Consider the following 22,959-nt stretch of genomic DNA (forward strand, 5'->3'; position numbering starts at 1 on the left):
CCTTTAGTTATCTGACATTCATCTACAAGTGTAGATACCACATCTTCTGGAGCTTGGCGTTAATGCAGTAGAATTATTGCCTGTCTTTGAGTTTGATGAACTGGAGTTGCAAAGGCGACCTAATCCGAGAGATCACATGGTAAACTTACCTTGTCTTTGTGCTTTATAACTGTTTTTGTTCGGACTTATACTTTTCTAGTGATTTCTCTATTCTGAAGCTAGTTTATGATGATTATTCTTTCTTTTGTATGCGAGCACGCATCGTGAGTCATTATGCTTTCTCTGATGTTCACTGCTTTAGATACTTCTTTTTCTTCTTCCCATCTATTGTTCTATATGCTATGAAAAGAATGCTTTGTGTTTATATTTAATAGTTATGTATTGAAAGTCTTCATTGACTACTATGGTTAATTAAAAGGACAGAATGCTCTTGGTTTGACTAAATACTTTTGGACTCATGTTAGATCAATACATGGGGTTACTCAACAATAAACTTTTTTGCTCCAATGAGTCGATATGCAAGTTCTGGTGGGGGACCTGTCAGTGCTTCCCGGGAGTTCAAAGAAATGGTCAAGGCCTTGCATGGCGCAGGAATTGAGGTTTGCCTTATATCAGCATGGTCCTTAAAGACCTTGATATACATATCCATTATGTCTCTTATACCTTTTCAGCGATCTATTAAGATGTTGGTTTCTCTTTCTCATGGTTTTTCATTCTACAGGTCATTTTAGATGTTGTTTATAATCACACAAATGAAGCTGATGATGAAAACCCGTATACAACCTCATTCCGAGGAATAGACAACAAGGTAAAGGAACTGTTCAATATAATAGGTCTTGGTCAATATTTGGAAAGTTATGAATTAGATCTTCATTGCATGTAATGTACCTTGGTAAGTTACTGTGATTAGGAGAACATCTACATTTTTTTGGTAGACTGTTCATGGGGTATTGTGTTTTTTTAACAGACAACCGTTGTAGTAATCAACATCATCTTTGAGATAAGTCTTGATGGATGCATCAAGCTGCAAGAATAGTTGTTTGCGTAACTTTACGGACCTTCTCCACTGGAGTGGTCTTTGATTATGGGATTTGACAGTGTTTTTACTTTCTGTTCTGCAGCTTAATATGGAGTGCATGATATACCATCATATATTAGTTAAAATGCTAGGGCTTGCTTCTTTTTCCCTTCTCTCTGCTATAAACCTTCTCAATAAAGCTGCATCAGACCCATAGTTTAGATGAATTTAACTATTCTGTTTTTCTCTATAATGCTTTATCTCCCTCAGAAACCAGATGAGACCAGGTTTACTTTAGATGAATTTAACTCATTCTGTTTTTCTCTATAATGCTTTATCTCCCTCAGAAACCAGATGAGACCAGGTTTACTTTATTAGGTTGTAAATCAAACTATTCATATTATGCAGTCTGAATTTCAGTTTTTCTATCAAAAGCTTTGTCTCTGACTCTCTCTGTTTCCTAATCCTTGCCCTGTCAATTGCAGGTTTATTACATGGTGGATTTGAACAACAATGCTCAGCTGCTGAACTTCTCTGGATGTGGTAATTCAACCACACTCTTTTTTTCCATTGAATAAAAGGGAAGTCCGGATAAGTTTTGAACACATCTTTAAAATACTCTCTTCAGGATTTTTCAATGGTTATTTAAGATTGTTAACATGAAGCATAGTTTCCTAAGGATCAATCTTGGCAACGTTATAATGGATTGATTTACTCAACTAGATGCAAGTAGGCCAAAGTATCACCATTTTTGTTTTATGATTTACTCAACTAGATGTTGACAAATATCACTCCACAAAAAAGAAATGTATTTCAGAAATTCTATTATTACTTGTTAAGAATTTGGAGATTGTTAATACAGCAAGAAACCGTTCCTTGTATATTTTGGTTTTTGGAAAGGTTTGGAATCCCTATAATTTTGTAAATATGAGTAGGAATTTTAGAAATTACTTCTCTTTCCTTTTTAGGTCTACTTGCATACTCTAGGAATTACTAGGTAATACCTTCCTTATCATTTTAGGATTACTTGAATACTTTCCTTTTCATTTTGGGATTACTTGTAAACAGTATATAAACCCCAACATGCTTATTCATTCCCAATATCTCTTCTTTACATGGTATCAGAGCCTAGAGCCTCTATGATCTTGGTATAAATTCAAATAGCTTCTGCTATCAACATGCTATGCCGGACAATATGTGTTGCCTGCTTGGCCAGTGAGTTTCTTCATTTTTTCTTCCTTCCACACCAAGCATCGTTCATCTCTTCGAAGACCGTTATGGTGCAACTATCTCTTTGGTGATGGGGCTGCTACTTCCTATGCGACCGACACTCTCCTCTGATCTTGAATTTCTATAAGAGCCACGGGGTTGAGTCCTTACTCTTAATACTCTTTTTTCACTTTACTAAGAATTCTTTGACTAGAGCTAAGGGTTTGAGTCCCTACTCTGAAAATTCTTTCTCCTCACTCTGAAAATTCACTCTCCCTCTTCTAGTATTTCTTCCCTTTTTTTTTCTGTTAAAATTTCATGACCCAAACTAGGTGCAAGTTACTGGCACCAGGCCGGCCTGCCGCTTGTCGAGCGAACCCTTTACATGTCGTATAAACTAAATATAAAGCATGAGCATCCCATAGAAATTATTGAAGCTATCACACACCTGAATTAAGTTTCATGCGGCGTAGCTCAAATATGATAAATTAAGTACATGTGGCCTACCCACAGTGAGTCAATGGAGCTTCTATAGAATACATTCCATAGATGTAGCAATGGGATATATCCTCACATGTAATGCTAATGGAATAAAAAGAGGAGAAGTCACCACCACCCTAGTGTGGGGCTTGACACTGAAAGTATGTAGGTGGTGCTTGAGCTATGGTATCTGGCTGAACTTCAGATCATGAAATCAAGTAGTACAATAAGCTTCATGCACCTCCCTTTAAAAGGTGGAACAAGTATTTTAGGAAAACTTGCACTTTAATATCAAAATCATATACCTCAAGTATACCAATAAAATTTCAAAATAATAATAAACATGTGGTAATCATTTCACAATCACGCTTTCATATGCAATATTAAAATTGATCAAGTCATAAACATGCAACAATTCAATCATAAGACTCTTGAAATTCATGTCTGGCTCATAGAACATTAACAGTCTTTATTCTTCGGAAGTCCTACAAACTAACATAATACACCATGTGTACATCATGACGATGAGAAATAGAGGAGAAAAGTAATATTGAATTGCTTATCTACATCATTACACTGAGCCCTTTTATAGACACTGCATTACAATCCCTTTCCACGTAGGATGCTATATACAAATCCTATTCCTAATCCAATTTTAACATTCCTCTCAAGGTGGTGCATACTAGTCATATGTACTGAGCTTGTTACATATGTGACTAATACGAGACCAGTAAGGGACTTAGTGAAAATATCTGCAAGCTGATCACCCGACTTCATAAATTTTGTAATAATATCTCCGGAGAGTATCTTTTGACCAAGTGACGGTCAATCTCAATGTGCTTAGTCCTCTCATGAAGTACCAGATTTGATGCGATATGATTGGTTATCACTCACAAGTTTCATCTGATTGATCTATTCAAAATTCTAGTTCTCTGAGCAAGAATCGTTTAATCCAAACTAGCTCAACAAGTTGCTACATGCTTGCTCGATATTCTTCTTTTGTACTAGATCGAGCAACCACACCCTATATCTTACTCTTCCAATACATCAAATTACCTCCTACTAAAACATAATATTCAGTCTAGAATGTGTATCAAAAGGTGATCTTGCCCAATCGACGTTTGTATATCCACCTATTTGCTCATGGCCTTGGTCCTCGAAAAGTAGTCCTTTACCTGGAGCTGATTTTATATATCGTATTGCGTACAACTGCATCACAGTGACTATCACCAGGAGGATTCATAAACTGACTTACAACACTCAAGGAAAAGAAATGTCAGGTTTAGTAGGTCTAGTCACTGTGAGATAATTCAATTTACCGACCAACCGCTTGTATCTTTCAGGATCACTGAGTGGCTCCCCCTATCCTTGCAGGAGGTTAGCATTCGGATCAATAGGAGTATCAATGGGTCTACATCTTATCATTCCTGTGTCCTCAAGAATGTCTAAGGCATACTTGTGTTGCGAAATAACAATACATGATCAAGACTGGCCAATTGCGGTATCTAGAAAATACATCAGTCTACTGAGGTCTTTAGTCTGGAAATGCTGAAAAAGATGTTGCTTTAAATTAATGATACCATCCTGATCACTACCGGTAATAACGATATCGTCACCGGAAGCCATCAAATAAATACACAGATTTGAAGCAGAATGTCGATAAAACACAGTGATCAGCTTTACTACGAGTCATGCCAAACTTATGAATTACTGTGCTGAACTTCTCAGACCAGCCTCAGGGAGACTGTTTCAGACCCTAAAGTGACCGACGCAATCGACACACCAAGCTAGACCCCCCCCCTCTCGAGCAACAAAACCGGTTGCTCCATACAATCTTCCTCCTCAAGGTCACCATGGAGAAAAACATTCTTAATGTCTAGCTAATAAAGAGGTCAATGCCAAAAAACAACCATGGATAGAAAAAGACGGACATATGCTGTTTTAGCCACGAAAGAGAAAATATCACCATAATCAAGCCCAAATATCTGAGTATACCCCTTGGGAACAACGCGGGCCTGAAGCCGATCAAGTTGGCTGTCTGGATCAACTTTGACTACTTAAACTCAATGACAACCAACAATAGATTTACTTGAAGGAAGAGGAACAAGTTTCCAAGTACCACTCGCATGTAGAGCAGACATATCGTAAATCATAGTATGTCATCATCCTGAACGAGAAATTGCTTCACCTATAGATTTAGGGATGGAAATAGAGGACAAAGATGATGCGAAGGCATAATGATGACAAACGATGATTACTTAAAAGGGTATAGAGGGGGTTAGTATTACGGGTGGTTCTTAAATGTTTTCGAAGTGCAATTGTTTGATTAGAAGGAGGAAAGTCCGTAGTAGGTGCAGGGTTCGGTGCAGGACATGAATCATTCGGGCCTTGTACTTGACATGGATAACGATGATAAGTCAGGAGTGGTGGCATTGTGAATGGAGATGTAGAAGTAACTGTAGATTCCTCAAAAGTCTGTATGGGTAAGACTGGTGGCACTGTTGGAAATGTAGAAGTAATCGTAGATTTCTCAAAGTCGGTATAAATAAGACATCAAATACGTCAGGATGATCAGAAAAAGATGTGAAGTAAGGTCGAGAATCAAAGAATGCGGAAAAGTAGTGCGAGTGTGTTCTCCAAGTTGACACTGTCACGACCCAAACCCATGGGCCGTGACTAGTGCCCGAGCTGGACACTCGTAACATACCTGTTAGATATAGTTAACCCGAAATTAAACACAATATGGAAGCTTGCAAAGACAAGACGTTATCTCAGAACGTCACATTTATATATGTAGGTAACCTGTCTCCTGAGGAGTCACAACTGATTACAAGACAACATAGTATACGAGCCGACAAGGCTATCATAACGTATGGAAACGTCCCAAATGTATATACGCAAGCCGACAAGGCTGCCACTACATACAACATCCCAAAATAAGTCATATTGACACAGTTGAACAACATCTATATACAACCCACACATATGTCTACGTACCCCAAGAGTATCAACAAGGACATACGACGGGACAGGCCCCGCCGTACCCCGGATAAACATATAGATACATCAAAAGATCGCACCAAAAGTCTAGGCTCCGAACAACGGAGCACTTCAAGACAACCGAGTAGAAGTCCTAAGCCGAGGATCACCAAATCGAGTATCCGTACCGGCGGCACGAAACGCCCACCGAAGAAAGTGGCGTCGACGAGATATGACCGAGTATATAAACGTGAAATACAATAGAAGATCATAATCGAAATAGAGATTCCGAGAGACAAGTATGATAATCGGAAATCACCGTACTCCGTGCCTTATGAAATAAAATCATGCATAGCTATATCATATACCATATCCGGCCCATTATGGACTCGGTGAATAAGTCGCATACATGTATACCATGCCCGGCCCATCATGGGACTTGGTGCCATCATCATATCATCATATCATCGTATCATCATATCATCATATCATCATATATGTATATATCGTACCCGGCCCTCTAGTGAGGGACTCGGTGAATAATGCAGTGAAACTGTGCACGATAACATACCCGGCCCGGACTCGGTGAAAGATATAATAACGAGATGCACGAGTAGAGTAGTGAGCAACCATATGCAAACTAAATCATCATCCGAGACTCAATAAGAAGAATGAACTAACATTTGAATACCAAAGACACGGTCATGTCACGTGCCCTTCGAATGTCATTATGGAGTATATCAAATAGGACTTCTAGAATCATAGACACGTATCAAGATAATATGAAACAACTTATAGAGGTCAAGGACATTAGCCATCTTAGTGTCTCTAAGAATAGGAGCTTATACATTCGTCGTTTGTTCGTTTCATATAAATCATGCCAAAAGAAAGAAAGGGTAGCTTTACATACCTTATCCGCTCCAAGCTAACCATAAATCAGATCCCGGGCTTCCCAATCTACAACAACATTATTGATATCAAGTATTAACTATAGCGCGCTCAAAATCCAAAGCCTAAGCTAGCACGTTACTTAACAAAATTCGGGCAGCATTTCCCCTGAAAACTTAATAATCCTCAAGATTCCAATTCAGCCAAAACATCAATCAAAATACCAACAACAACAATACCAACAACTTCATATCAAACTAGAATTAAATCCATTCTTAAATCACTTCCAAAACAGCCTAATATACATTCCTATACCGATGCTTGTATATACTTCTTTATTTTCGTATATACATAGTATAACAACAAACACAACGACAATAACTACAGCCAATCCCACGATATTCCAGCCCACAAAACAATTCATAACAACCACCAAACAGCCCATATGATAACAACAATAATTTATCCGATTTCCCGCAATTAATTTCGTAGTTCCCATGTCACAATTTAGCTATACCGGGATGAATTAAAATATATCTAGTAGAGGAGAATTATTACCTCCTATGCCAAGAAAGAATCTTCTTCCACCTTACTTCACTTCGAAGAAAGCCCGGATTCAATAACACGGTAAGACGGAACAATGAGATTAAAGCGATGAACAAAACCCGCATGTTGTTCTTGATAAAAATTACACTCCGCTTCCTTGTGATTTGGAACCCATGTTTCTGTTTAGCTTTAAATTAAAAAGAGGCTGCTATGTACGTTTTTTGCTAAGTTCCTAAGATTAAAATGTGCCCAAAATGAAAGTAAAGGGGCAGCAGCCGTTTCATACACTACAATGCCAATTGAAAGACTTTAAATAAATTTTTCTTACCATTACACATGTCAACAATGCACCTTAGGTGCTATGACTCATTAATGACCACTTAGTGCCACCTTTGGCTTAATAAGTGCGACATGGCTGCCCACTAAAAGCCCTCCTCCACTTAATTCTAATTAACACTTTAATTAATTCCATACTCTCCAACTTTATCCCGGTATTTGATTAATTACCCACATAATTAATTTCTTGATCTCAGTTCACTCAATATTGATCACTTCTAACACACTTCATATACTCATTATTATAATCATGTGATATACCATAGTCCATGGCCTCATTTGCTACACAAAATATTATTTTCAATCATCGTCGTCACACTTTTTCGTCTTAAATAATTTTGGGACTTCATTCCTTGTATACACCGAGCTCTTGATTTTTATCCTTGGATATGATTGAATTCTCCGGGCTCGGGTAAATTTGCTCATGATGGACGATTAAATTTTCTAGTCCAAAAATACGGGATATTATAGCTTGGACCGTATTCCATTCAAATAAATTTCGAACCTCGACGAAACTTATTTTCTTCGATTGGTTTAACTTCAAATCCTTACGGTACATGTGTACCATCATAGTAACCACCTATAAGCTTGGGGGATAACCTCGTGTCCGTTACTAATATCATTTAACTTGCACGCTTTCCGACGTACGAAAATACGGGATGTAACATTTTGTGGGGCCCACTTAGTGTTCTAATTGACTTAATTAATCTTAATTAATCACTAATCCCCACTTAATAATCTAATCATGGTTAATTAATCCCTAATCTCCACTAATATTCTATGCTATTTGAAATTTATAAGCAATTCGTGCACTAATTAAAATCGGGGATTAAAAGTCCTTGTCGCATATCCAAAAATAATCTTGTCCTTGAACTTATCTCGATTAGCTTAAAAATATTCCAATGTACAAAAATACGGGATATAACAGACACGACTCACAATCTAATATGGATAGACACACAGACTAGGCACCATCATTTGTAGCTTTAACAAACTCGGATGTCTCAAACGTTTGTGTATTAGATCTGGAGAATTTGTAACTGGACATGTTATAGAGGAATTAGGAGAGGTAAGGTAGTAGAGGCCTTGTGATTTATGTCCTACGTCAACTATCTATCCCGTACCGCAGTCCTGCATAATAAAAGAATGATCAACAAATTTTATGGCACATGTCAAACAGCTGACAAGTAAGATTAAAAGGGCAGCTAGGGACATAAAGAACAGAGTTTAGAGTAGCAGAGGATAGGGGATTAGCTTGTCCAACTATTTTTTCTTTTGTTTGAATCCCATTGGCCAAAGTAACAGCGGGAAGAGACTATGAATAAACAATTTGTCACAAAAGTGATTTATCACTAGAAATATGATCAGAAGCATCGGACTCCACAACCCACGATCCAAAGGTGTTAGACTGTGCGTCTGGGGCTAGTTGTGGCGTTGTTTGCTTGCTTACTTGCTTGATACTTAGGAACTCATTATATTCCTCTTCAGATAAACAAACCCGCTGATTCCCTATAGTGTCAGATATTCTAATCTGGGAGAACTAAAAGACTGACCCATTCGGCGACTTTCGCGGTCGCCCTCACTAAACCAACTTGAATCTGAATCGTACCGAAATAGGATTTCCTTTTCGTGCCATATGCGCTTAGACTTTACCTTTCCCCCCCTTTTTCTTCCCGAGCAACATGAGCATTCTTTGGTGGTCAACTATGTAGAGAATAGCATACTTCACGGGTGTGTCCAGACCTATTACAATAACTACACTTATTCGAAATTGGTTGGGCTATGGTTGGAAAAGCGAGGTGTGTCACAAGAACCTCAAAGCAGAGGTTGAATAAGCCAAGGTTGAATAAGCCAGAAAACTCGTCAGAAAGTAAAAGCGTGAAATTATCGAAAACTGAATGGATGCTTTCGGAATAGCTGGACGATCACTGTAGAAGGAAACCCTGGCTCAAAAACACGCCGAAACAATGTTCACGTGTCGGCACATAAATCAGAATGGGCGCTAAAAAACCTGTTGTCAGCGGCGGGTGGGGGCGCATGACCGATCTTCTGTCGGAGATTTTTTCTGGGTTTGGTCGCCAGAGACTGATCTACCTTATGGTACTTTTGGTTTGTTAGCACAATGCCTCTAGAGAGGGATATTGACGGAGACAGCTCTTAGGTCAGCCGAAAATTGCACGGTGGCTGAAATTTTCTTTCACGGAAGAAGCTAGTATTTGGCACAACTATATTTTCTCACTAATACTTTGATATTATGTGAGAAATAATGGAGAAAAATATTATTGAATTGTGTATCTACATTATTACACTGAGCCCTATTTATAGACATTATATTACAGTCCTTTTCCAGATAGAATACTCTATACATATCCTATTCCTATTCCTATTCTAACAATGATAACCGATTCACTTTCCCTGTTGGGTTGGGAACTGATACCACCCGTAATTAATGTCGTATGAGTAGGATAAGGAATGCTAGCAAGACTAGAATAGGATCAAAATATGCCTCAATTTTTTAGTGGATATACCACAGGCGCACATATGGTTCTGGGACATTGAATCAATATGTCCAAGCGTACCCGTTCAGTTATCTAATGGTTCCTTCCAAAACATACTTAAATCATTAATGTTGCCAATACAACCCCTTGGGCTTAAGCATGGACATAATCTTCACACGCATGTAAGCATCATATCATTTGTAGCTTATATATCATGAGTCGTAATCCATTAAACTTATGAACATAATCACATGTATCATTTGAAACAAATTAAAAAAAAGGGCAGCCCGGTGCACAAAGAACCCGTGTTAGCTGGGTCCAGAGAAGGGTTGCACCCCATGGAATATGACGTAGACAACCTACGCTAAGCATTAGTGGCCGGTAGTCATGAAATTTGTAAAGATGGTGACACTAGCACACGCTAGTGCACACTTGCACAAGTTCACAAACCAACTATATATTTGAAAACACTTGAAACATGCATTAGTTGAGGAAAATCAATTTTAAAAGGTTAAGTCTCCACTATCATCCGATTCGAGCTTAAAGACTTGGTGCTAAGTTCCGTACTCAATTACCGCAATTAATCTTGAACAGACACTAGTAGTTATTTAATGGTTTTGAGTGTTGAATTTGAACTATTGGATATCGGAGCGTTATTTGGTAACAGATCTCTCGATTACCCTAGAATCACTCTTATACGTTGCTACTGCGTGAGTAGAAGAAAATGGTGTTTTGTCATTATTAAAAAGTAAATTAAACAAGAAAAACACAAAAAATGAAGGAAAGGGCTTATTGGTTGGGGATTTTGTGCTTGCTCACTTCATACATTGAACTTTGAAATCATCTCATGGTATTCATACGTGAAAGCTTCTCATATAAATGTGTGTCATATAAATGTGTGTGTGTGTGTATTAATCAGGGTGGGATGTCCTTAATGGTCTTTAAATAAGTTGGTTAGGTGGGTTGTGATTGGAGGAGTAGTCGTTTTTGTTCTTCTTCTATTTTGTTTATCCTAATCATTTTTGTATTTGTTTTTGGAAGTATCACATTGAGGAACCTTTTATATCATGTTATTGTGGTCAGTTTTAACTTTTTAAGGTAGTGCAAGTATTATTAAACACAGATGCCCCAGTGCGGAGGTGTGAGAGGTTGGCTATGGATGGTTTCGGAAAGAGGTAGGGTAGGTAGAAAGAAGTATTGGGGAGAGGTGCTTAGACGGGACATGGCGCGGTTCCGGCTACGGGGGACATGACCTTAGATAGGAGGCTATGGAGGACTCGTATTGGGTAGAAGGCTAGTAGGCGGTCCCGTATCCCGTCGTACTAGTAGGCGCGGTTTCGATCTTCGTTTTCTTGTCCTTTAATTCTTGCAAATATTAGTCATTTCTTGTACCACGATTATCGTATTTATACGTACTAGCTCTTCTTCTTTTTCTCGGCGCTTTATCGTGGCTTTTGTCGCTTTCGTTAGTTTCGTTTCCGTTTTGCTTTGTACTGTTTGTGCTTATCTAACCTTTTCTCGTCATGTTTTCTCTTGAGCCGAGAGTCTTTTGGAAACAACCTCTCTATCTTCTGAGATGGGGGCAAGGTTTGCGTACACTTTACCCTCCCTAGACCCCACACAATGGGATTTGACTGGGTATGTTGTTGTTGTAAGGTAGTGCAAGTATTATGTCATAGATCTCTGAGAGCTTGTGAGGAAAATGAAATTTTTTTCCTCATGTTACTTAAATTCTCGTCCTTCAGCGGCGTAGTCGATGGACAACAGGTAAATATTCTTGTACTGCCCCTTGTTGGTCTCGAGGGACGAAGGAGGTTAGGTTAGCTGAAGGTGGTTATCAACGTAAGGTGCCCCTGCTTTTGGATAAGAAGGGGTAGAGAAAATGCTCAAGCCAATGTTCAAATACCATGCGCTACGGCACTAAAGTAACCCATGCCATACTTTCGGGGAAAGCTTGAACGACTTTGAGCAAGAGGGTACCTGTACCCGAAACCGGCACAGGTGGGTAGGTAGAGAATACCTAAGGGCGTGAGACAACTCTATCTAAGGAACTCGGTAAAATAGCCACGTAACTTCGGGAGAAGGGGTGCCTCCTCACAAAAAGCTTTGCAGTGACCAGGCCACTGCCCGGGCGACTGTTTACCAAAAACACAGGTCTCCCCAAAGTCGTAAGACCATGCGTGGGGGCTGACGTCTGCCCAGTGCCGGAAGCTCTAGGAAGTTGGTGAGCTGCTGATAGGGAGCCGACAACCGAAGCCCCGGTGATCAGCGGCCGTAACTATAAAGGTCCTAAGGTAGCGAAATTCCTTGTCGAGTGAGTTCCGACCCGCACGAAAGGCGTTATCTGGGCACTCTCTCAGGGAGAAGTTTGGTGAAAAAACAGAAAAATAAGATGTTCCCTCTCATATCCAGAAGTTCCTGTACTTTCTCAGTTTCATTTAAAAATAAAAAGGAATATTTCCTTGGAAAAAAAGATCTTTTTGTTCTTAATCTCGCACTATAGCTCAAACAATATCTTCTTATTATTATTCCAAAAAGAAAAATGGTGGTACAGACAATGGCATTTTGGGTTGGGCTGACTGTGGATTTTTGTTCTCATTGCACTAACCAAAAAGCGAAGTTTTCTCATTGTTGAGCTCTTCTTTAGATTCATCTTATTCTTCCCTTTTCAGTATTTTTTTCTCATTATCTTCTCATCCATGAACATTTATTTAATTGCACTTCCGCTTATTCTCTGACATTTAATTCATCATATGCAGAACTGCTTCCAATGCACCAACGAATTTCATTTGCTTCAGTACACTTCTTACATTCACTTTGAGTGAGTTCACTACCATTAGAACCTTATTCTCCCTGTCTATATTGAATTTGCGCCATCTTTGATCTCCATCCACATCAGTAATTTCTTGCCTTGGTATTGCTCCTTGACAAAATAAAACATGTTCCAGAGAAGGTCCTTGCTTTCTTTCACCTTTCTTGTTGTCTACCTGTCTCAACTCGGTGTCTTTCGTTATTCCTTTAGCCTTCTCAATTCAATTCAGGCCGTATGTAAAAATTATCTCAATTTAACGCCTTTCCATGTTTTAGAGTATTTGATATTCATATAATGGTTAGAAATAATTTGTTCATCATTCCAAATGGAGTCTTTACAGATTATTTAATGAGGCAGTTATTTCTATGATGTCCCAGAAAAGATGCAGTGGTTTGATTATAGATTGACAAATCCTGAAATATTTTCACATGGTGTTGAGGCCCGTTTCTTTATTGCAGAAGGGATGTTATGGAGTTGAACCTAGGAAGGAAAAGGGGCAAATGTCTAATTACTAATGTTGATTTTACTTCATGCTTGTCAGTTGTTAGTCTGTGAGATTCCAAGATTTATAATTGTGTTTGAAGTTCTAATGCATAGAGTTACCTATGATTCTCTTATTTCATTTTCTTTCTTTTGCTTAAAAAGTTTGTCTTCATTTGGTTTATGATATGAGCTCTAAGATGCAATCCTTTGGTCTTTCCAGGAAATACTTTTAACTGCAACCATCCTGTAGTCATGGAACTTATACTTGAAAGCTTAAGACACTGGTACTTTGATATCCATTCACTTTTTGGTTTTCTGCTTTGAAGTTAATTGTATTTTACCTGTTATTTACTCGCTGATTGATATCAGTATATCATTATTTTAGTCAGAACTAAACTAAGCTTTTCCCTAGTGGATGCAGTTTTTTTCTTCATTTGTTTGCACACATAAAAAGTACATGAAAACGTCACAATTCTAAGTACTTGCTCAATGTCCATAAAGTGTGTCACAGAGATCTTTCCTCTCCACTTTGCTTAGTCCCCTCTAGGGTAAGCTTTTAGTCATAGGTTCCACAGGGATTGGACAATCCCTTTTGAAATACTTAGTGGCTAACTATAATCATTCTGTTCTCTCTTTTTCCGTTGATGAAAAAAGTAATCAGATAGAGACATATTTCTATAATTAGTTTGTTTCTCTTCTATCCCATATATCTATTCTCTTCAGTTATTTAAATAATATTTGATCGGAAGCCAATCTGTGGCAAGGATCTATATCTGTTATGACATAGCCTTGAGCGCTTAACTGGCCTTTTACTTGGTCACGTACACACAATGGTCTAAAGGTAGTTTCTACTATAATTGAAGAAGCCTTCATCACAATAACAACCTTCTTTAGTTTCGATGACTTTCAAGTAAATTATATATGAGAAATATTTACAATGTCTTGTATAGAGTTATGTAAATGTAAAGAACGAAGAAAAGATGAATAGAAGATAGGTTAGCAATGAATTTCTTGATTATTCTCTGAAGCATGTTGTATATAGTGTTTTCAAGTAATCCCAGATAGGAAAAGAAAGTATTCAAGTAATCCTAAAAATAAAAATGCAAATGAAGTAATTCCTAAAGTATGCAAGTAATCCTAAAAATAAAAATGAAAGGAAAGTAATTCTATAAGATCTTTTGTCGAATAAAATGACAATCTACAGCTATATGCTTCATTCTTTTCATGAAACGCTGGATTTGAGCAATGTGTGTTGCAGCTTGTTTGTTACATATCAATTCACGGGTAATAAAATGAGGTGTTCGATTCCTTGCATCCGGTAAAGGTAGGATTCCAATTCCATTGGTCTATGCAGACTTGCTGGTTGGTCAGTTGACAGTGGCGGATCCAAGATTTTCATTCAGGGGTTTGAAAAAAACAATAAAAGCTAAACATAAAAATAAAAATAAAAATGTTGTCCCTAGGAATCGAACCTTAGACGCTGGAGAGAATTTTGAACACCCTGGACCACTTGAGCTAACCTTTTGCATTTGTTCAGGGTATTCAAAACTTATATATACACATAAACACAGAAAATCTACCCTTTATATATAGTGAAAATATTGCTCAGGGTGTTCGGGTGAACACCCTCCGTCCCCTTTAAATCTGCCCTTGTCAGTTGATATGCTCGGCTGATATGCTGCATCTTGAATGCTTAGAATTTTCTTGGAATGCTCTGATATGTTCACAAAATTCGCTATGTTGGCTCCTATTGGATTTGATCAGTTGAATGGATTAGTTTCTCCAGTCTTATTATCCTTCTCTTTTCGTCCTCTATTTCCAACGGTCTTTCCATATGCTTGTTATTAACCGGAATGCAGATGCCAAATTGAAGTTATTACTGGCAGAATGATTTATCCTGGATGACTTGTTTCTTATTCAATTATATGTAACTAACTATTTTTCCCTATTTGGTATTGTCTTCTACTTTTTGTTGGAGCAACTGAAGGGTCACCGAGTATCATGTCGATGGATTTCGCTTTGATCTTGCTAGTGTTCTTTGCAGAGGGACAGATGGTACTCCCATTGATGGTCCCCCCCTTGTTAAGGTGAAGCATTTATGTACCTTTTCTTAATGGTGCATCAAAAAGAAATTGTGTGATGGAAAGCAACATAACAAGATAATAGTGAAGTGACTACTATTCCACTGCTATTCCGAATTCTCATGTTCACCTCAACCCTTTTCTATCATTACCTAGGATTATTTTCCTTCTTGTTTTATCTTGTTTTTCTTCTCTTTGATTTTCCATTTCACTTAAAATTTCATCATTAATATGCTCAGCTCCAACTTTTCACGTGTTTAAGAAAAGGATGACTCCGTAAATTCAGAGGGCTGAAAATGATGCTATGATGCATTCATGCTTCTGAATGAACAAAATGCTACATACTTGCAGGCCATTGCCAAAGATAGTGTACTGTCGAGGTGCAAAATTATTGCTGAGCCATGGGATTGTGGAGGCCTTTATCTTGTTGGAAAGTTTCCAAACTGGGACCGGTAATATCTTCAAGAATATTATCATACATTATTGGTTTATCCTATAGTTGAAAAGGGAAGGGAAATCATCTATTGCATTAAATTATGTGAATGTGAAAATTAGGTTAGTGTGGTTGGATTTAGTCCTTGACCTTGTTGGAGACCTCAAAATAAATAAATATAGCTTGAACCTTTTAGATGAAGTGATTATACAATTCAACAGGGTATGAGAGCAGGTGGAGGTTTTTTGTTCAAGTCTCACCATCACATATTATCAAAAGTATTTTCACGTGCTTGGGGGAAAAAAAAAATTAATAAGAAAAGAGTCTGGCCTGAACTTGAGGAAGTGTGTTTCAGAGCTAAAATAATTAAGTAAATATGTTCCCTCTCTTACAATGAAGCTTGTAAATGAAGTGATCTCACAATTCAATGGACCTACAACAACAACATACCCAGTGAAATTCCACAAAGTGGGGTTTGGGGAACACAATTAAATGGACGTAAGTGAAGTAAATGAACTTACCTCAAATTCTTTGCAAGTAAAACATTATTACTTTGGAGATGAGAAAATGAAGCCATCACCTTTGTAATAGCACCCTCCATTTTTTACCAAATGATTGCAGCTTCTTTGTGTCATCTTTTGCTCCCTCTTTTAACTGCTTTATAAGGATGAGCTTTTTAGAGGGCCAGCAAGGTGCCCAAATGGTGTGAAATGTTTTTACAGCAGGAGAAAAAAAGTATCCTGATAGCGGTCATCAGGTCATTCCCTAGTTCATTTGTATGATTCAAAAATCCTTTTGTGATTCTTGTATTGAATTGGAGATCGAGAATTTGTATATATTCTAGAGAATTAGGTTTTAGGAAACGATTGAATGAACCTCTTTCAGAGTAAATCTTTTGAGGTTGTTCTCTTATGATATATTGGGGACAATTAGAGTATTTGCTCTAAACTTTTACCCTTTTCTGTACATTCCTCACATAGTAAATATGCTATTCTCGGTCTGTGGAAGTAAGTCAAATTGTCTAACCCATGTCAGTTCTCAGGATCTTTTATTTGCTTGATTTACCATCTTTTAAGGTTTGCTCTATGACTTCCAAACAATCAGAGTCTAAACATAACATGCTTTATGATCTTTTATTTTTTTAAATAGTTAAAGTAAAAAATGACAAATTTTGAGGTACAAATGACGATAGTACTTTTAGTTTGTTTTGTTAAACATGGAATGTCATGCCTAAAATATCTACAGACAAGTCAAATTTGAGCACAGAATGCAAATAAATGGTGGATGTTTCGTTTTCCCTGGTAACCTCTTTAAGAGGTCTGGAAAAGTGCTGCTAAATTTGTCTGATATACCAACTAATAAAACGAACATATATTGCTGTTGCTTTACAACAACAATATATTGTTGTTGCTTTGCAACATATATTGTTGTTGATGTTGCTTCAACAACTAAATTAGCTTTCCTCATTCTGCATGGAGTACGTGGCAGTGTTTATTGGATCACCTAGCAGTTTGGTATGGTTTTACGGCGGTCTGCGAGTGATTATGATTGTTTGGTTTCATGATATATGAACACTCCTTAAATTACATTAACAAGTTTTTATATTTCTCACTCTCTGACTATCAACAACCCAAAAATCGCCTAGAATTTCAAAATATTCAATAAGTACCTCTAAAAGTTTGATTGAAATTCCTTTCTTTATCGTGAAGTTTCATGGCATCTCACTTATCTTGATAAACATGTATGCAGGTGGGCTGAGTGGAACGGGAAGTACCGTGATGATATTAGAAGATTTATAAAGGTGACACCAATAGGAGAGATTCTGAATTGAAAACTTGCATTAAATTTAAGGCCCGTTTGGCCATGAAAATTGTGAGTATTTGAAAAAAGTATTTTTTGTTTTTAAAGTGAAAAATGGTATTTGGAAATCGAAGTTGTGTTTGGCCATGAATACAAGTTGTAGTGGGTTTTAATTTTTGTGACTGATTTGGAGTGAAAACAGTGATAACAACTTTTTGGTGTTTTTCAAATTCCGAAAAATTCTGGAATTTTATGGACAAAATGATTTCCGGAATTCAACTCCGGAAAAAGTAAAAAATATTAAACAGCCACTTAAGTTTATGCAAACTTTTCCATTATTTAACCAGTCAAGTACATCAAGGCAACCGAAAAGTGACTAAATGTTTCTCCTGATATAAGGAGGTTTAAATTTCATATATCCATGATTTAAACGTAAAATGATGGACTTTTAGTTATTGAAGCTAAATTTCCTTGTTAGCTATTACGATGATATAGTTAACAGATGGTGGCAAAGAGTAGTGATGAGAGAAAAATTCACTCTACTAGAGACATCATCTTTTATTTAGGCTCTGTTCATTTTTTATAGTTAAGCTGGAACTTTAGTTACTTTGGTGTATCTATCTTTTTTTCCAATTTCAATTGTTCAGATCACCATACAGGATTTTACAATTATACCAATTCACATTGTTTGGGCCATCCTACCGTGCCCCCTACCCGAAGAAAGCAGCTGCTAAAACTACATTTGGTACTTTTACACAGTAATCCTCAGGTCCTTGACAAATACATTCCTATGCATAGTCTGGGACAATTCTGGAATTTCCTGAGATGTATATTAGAATATGAATTGCAAATTTCAGTCACACTAGTGATTGATATGTTCTAATCGAAACGTTGTTGTCCTTAAAAGTGTAAGAGTAATTGGATTTGCCACTTTATCCCCTTAAAATTAAGGTTTTCTTCATGTATCCTGACTCCTAATATATCAAAGTGTTCAAAGAAGTAAGTGTTTTGTTCAGCATGTTCTAACTTTGACAGGACAAGTTCTACTTTGGCATAATCATTGAATCATCCGCTTGGACTTTTTAAATTACACTAACATTTTCAATATATAATGACTGAATACTCCGGTATGTTTGTTTATTATATGAAGTTGTCCCAAGAAGTTGTTAGAATGTAGATATTATTGGATTATCTGAATGTTAAGAGGAGATACTGTATCCATACATCATTCAGCTGTTTCAGCTTTTTGGTTCTGTACTAGGATTTTCTTTATACTTTTCTCTTGAGAATTTCCTTGAATATATCTTATCCTGATATGATTAAACAGGGCGATTCTGGCATGAAAGGAAATTTTGCAACCCGTATCGCAGGTTCAGCGGATCTGTACAGGGTAAGAGCTACAGCTTCCAGAATTATGTCTTGACAGCTAGAGAATATTTCACAACACTGTTCCTTTTGCTCTACCTCCTTAGTTCCATTTCCTCTTTTGCTTGATTGATTATAGTTGAGCAACTCTCAGTTCTATGCGGTAACAAGTTGCTTTCACCAGTAGACTCCTATTTGATTAGATTGGTTTAGTAAAGTATCTGATCGGTGTGAAATGCATATGGCTAGATTCTATTTGATCCTTTTTGTCTATTGAGTGGTTCTAAAAGTAGAATTTGTGTCCATTCCTTTACAATTTTTATCCGCGGCTTTATTAACATGATCATGTCATAATACATGTAAGTGCCATCACATAATGTGTCAGTACCGCTATTTGTCTTGATTTATTACCAACTCATTTAAGCTGATTCATTTGGAATGGAATTGTGATGCTGGGATCTTGGGTAGAGACGGGTGATATTTTAGTCGGTAAATTAACACCCCAGGTCGTGAAAGAATCGTCGTATGCCCCGGAAGATAGATTGATATTCCTGGTATAGTAGATGCTATCGCACATACAATCATACTCAATTCGATGGAATTCGCAATATAACTAGGAAGACGTTTTAAATACCACACATGGGTTACTGGGCATGCGAGTTTGATATAGCCCATTTGATACCTTCGTATCCGAGAATCAACAAATTCAGTTTGTATTTATCCTTTCTTTCCATAGTTTAAAAGAAATCTTGGTGATTCGAACCGTGGTATCTTTTACCTGAAGTAAGTGAAAAAAGAAAAGAAAACTTCCCGTTCATAAAATAAAGGATCAAGTCGTGTTCAGAGGTTTTAGTTTTGGATTTGTGTTATCTAGTTAACTCTATAATATCAAGTTTTAAGTTCTTTCATTAAATTTTGTAGTCAAGGCACTGTACTATACTGCTTTTTCTGCACAAAATTATCACAAAAACTAAAATAAGAAAGAGTTAATGTATTAGGGAGTAAATAAGAGTCTCTCACTCAAATTCTCTTTTGTTTCTCCTCTTAATTTGTTGTCCTCTCTCCCTACCTCATGGCCTTCTCTTTTTCTTTTACTCAGAAGATCACTTTCTTTCTCTCACTTAACATCCCACTCACTTCACACTACACTACCTCTCTTTGTCTTTCCTGGCAGTCAACATGCACCCGCTTACTCCTCTCCCTCTTTTCTCTCTCACCCTTACTTTTAATAATTTCTCTCGATCTTTTCTAATCTCTATACACTTGTAAAGGAGATAAAGGTGCAAAGTGCATACTTCTTGCCATTAAGCTCAAGAGAACATCTATTCTTGGTAATGATCAACCGAGGTAGTGGTTGCAAGGTTCTGTTTTGGTTTTCTATTCCCTGGTATTACATTTGTAGAAAAACTTTGGGACAAAGGAATGCCTTATCTTTGACTTATGCATACATCGAGATAAAAAAATTATTGGAAGGTTTACTAGGTATCTCTTCTGTGTAAATCAATTGATTTTCATCCAAAACATTGAAACTTAAGCAAAGTTCTATGCTAAATAACATTTGGAATTCCTTTTAAAAAAAATAACATTTGGAATTCTTTTTATGCTGTCTCAATTTGACTGAGCTCATATATTGTTTTTTGCTTTCCATAGGTGAACAAGCGAAAGCCGTACCACAGTGTCAACTTTGTGATTGCACATGATGGTTTTACCTTGTATGACCTTGTTTCATACAATAGTAAGGTATAAGTTTTGCTTAATGCTCTTTATTGTTTGAAACATGAAAACTAGTACATCATCTGCATTCGGATGGTGAAAATTACAGCACAATGATGCAAATGGTGAAGGTGGCAGTGATGGATGCAATGATAACTTCAGTTGGAATTGTGGAATTGAAGGTATAGATGAGGTTTTGATCCCACTTATCTATTTTTTCCGTTCGTACTTCCTGATTTGCTTAATATAAACTAAAACTTTTGTTATCTCTTCACATTTTTGCTTGTATAACGGGCTATTTATTTTCTTTACAATGCTTGGTACAGTCACAAAGTTTAACTTGTTCTCTCTTTACTTAAGGAAGCATATGTTCTGCCGGAGTCCAAGACTTTTAACAATAATTTTCTTCCAATGATAGATGCTGAGAATGCAAAGTTTGTTATTTCCTCAAGCTATTAGGCCCTACATGTTTTGTTTCTCTTCCTATTGTTTTACACATTGTCACTACCAATTATGTAATTGAATTTTATTTGGAATCTCAGACTTGTGGGCTACTGTATAGTGTTAAATAATAAAGGTGTGCGTAGTCAATTGGAAGTCTGTTGTTTGGAAACTAACACCAAATTAATGAGAGATATCCCTTGATGTAGCTTGGCTTCCACTTTTTCTTTCTGGAAATTATTATTAAGATGCTCATCTACATTATTACATTGAGTCCTATTTATTATACTCCACGAGTACGTAATAATCCTTTTCATGTGGGACACTACAACAACAACAACGTACCCAGTATAATCCCACAAAGTGGGTCTAGGGAGGGTAGAGTGTACGCAAACCTTACCCCTACCTTTGGGAGGTAGGGACACTATATACATTTATTCGAACACTGCCCCTCAAACTGGTGCATATAAGTCATATATACCGATTACCGAGCTTGTTATAGATGTCCTCGCAAGGCTCTAAGGCATGCTCTTCCTTGTCAATAAGCATAATCCTGAAGATGCTACACTATGCTACACTGAACAATTGATATTTCACATTATCGTAATTTTTGTTCAATTTTTTTGTCCATATATTTATTATTCATGCTTGTGATTATTAATCCTGGAGTACACATACATATTTGTTTTTTTTTCTCCATTTGCGCCTTTTTCCAATAAAGCCGCGCTTTATTTGCGCTTAAAGCTCCAAAGGACTTTTAAAGCTTTTTGCATTTTTCGCTTTTAATAACACTGCATGCGGATAAGTATTCTAAGGCATTATCACTACGAAAACTACGAATAGAAACACTAAGTTGATTTTGTATTTCAGCACAAAAACTCTTGAATATAGAAAACAACTCAGAATGATCTTTCAGAAAATTCAAGTACATTTTGAATAATCACCAATCGAACTAACAAAATCCTATGGTTGAACCGACTCTATTAGTACCCCAAATATCAGAATGCACCAATGAAAAGACTAGACAAACTACGCGCAAGCTTCTGTAGCTTGGATAAACTCGGATGTCCCAAACGTCCGTGAAGTAGATCTGGAGGATCTGTTACTGGACATATTGTTGAGGAATTAGGAGAGATAAGGTAGTAAAGGCCTTGTGATTGTATGATCCTGTGCCAGTCATTTATATCGTATTGCGGTATAAGTGTAGCATGAATATGACGTATTTTCTTACTCTAGTCGAGTGATGTGGCAAAAACAGAAGTGTAGCACGAATATGACATATTTGCTTGCGCACTAGTAAAACGACTAGTTGTATGTCTACCAAATGGTTATGCCTGTCTTCCAAAAATGAAGTGGATACTGTATTTAGGTAGGTGTTTGTGGGAATAACCCAGCTGAACATCAGCGACGAAAGAGAGTGTAGGCTCAAAACAAGCAGTATAGAATGGTATAAAATGAAGAAGTGATGAATTCCATCGTTCCAACTAGATAATAATGGCATGACAATGAAGCATTAACTATGGCTTTAGTAGTAAACTAGTTTTGTCCACTTGTATTGTGAGCTGTTGCTTGCCTATGATATTTGTTTGTGTAGTATATTCAGTTTTGGATCTGCTTTGCTGTTATTGTCTTAAGCTTCATTGACAGACTCATATCAGTAGCCATTAATCATTTTTTTCCTCCTTTTAGCGCGTGGGTACTATTTGTGGACACTTTGTACTAGATTTCTGAATCTAAGGCCAGGCCAAGCTTTGATCCAATTGCAGTCCACACCTACTAATTGGAGCAGTTCCTATACTGAAGAATTACTTTTATAAGTGATGGTATTGTTTCAAATACAATCCGAAAGGCTATCATCTTCTTGTATCTTCTTCCAG

General features: G+C 37.1%; 1 protein-coding gene across 3 annotated transcripts in view; it reads left to right on the forward strand.

Moving 5' to 3' along the window:
- The window catches only part of LOC132050303 (isoamylase 3, chloroplastic), a 56,706-nt gene that overhangs the window by 28,916 nt on the left and 4,831 nt on the right, over nt 1–22,959 (forward strand). For 2 of the 3 annotated variants that reach the window (XM_059441499.1, XM_059441501.1), the window contains exons 7-17: nt 35–139; nt 465–599; nt 722–808; nt 1,504–1,561; nt 13,470–13,533; nt 15,237–15,336; nt 15,682–15,782; nt 17,513–17,564; nt 18,891–18,953; nt 20,579–20,668; nt 20,751–20,823. In XM_059441499.1, the coding sequence (XP_059297482.1) occupies nt 35–139; nt 465–599; nt 722–808; nt 1,504–1,561; nt 13,470–13,533; nt 15,237–15,336; nt 15,682–15,782; nt 17,513–17,564; nt 18,891–18,953; nt 20,579–20,668; nt 20,751–20,823 (928 nt within the window). Of the gene's footprint in view, nt 1–34; nt 140–464; nt 600–721; nt 809–1,503; nt 1,562–13,469; nt 13,534–15,236; nt 15,337–15,681; nt 15,783–17,512; nt 17,565–18,890; nt 18,954–20,578; nt 20,669–20,750; nt 20,824–22,771; nt 22,948–22,959 lie in introns of those variants that run through there. The other variant, XM_059441502.1, reaches the window with a different exon arrangement.

Source organism: Lycium ferocissimum, chromosome 3 (assembly GCF_029784015.1).
Source record: "Lycium ferocissimum isolate CSIRO_LF1 chromosome 3, AGI_CSIRO_Lferr_CH_V1, whole genome shotgun sequence".
Lineage (NCBI taxonomy): Eukaryota > Viridiplantae > Streptophyta > Magnoliopsida > Solanales > Solanaceae > Lycium > Lycium ferocissimum.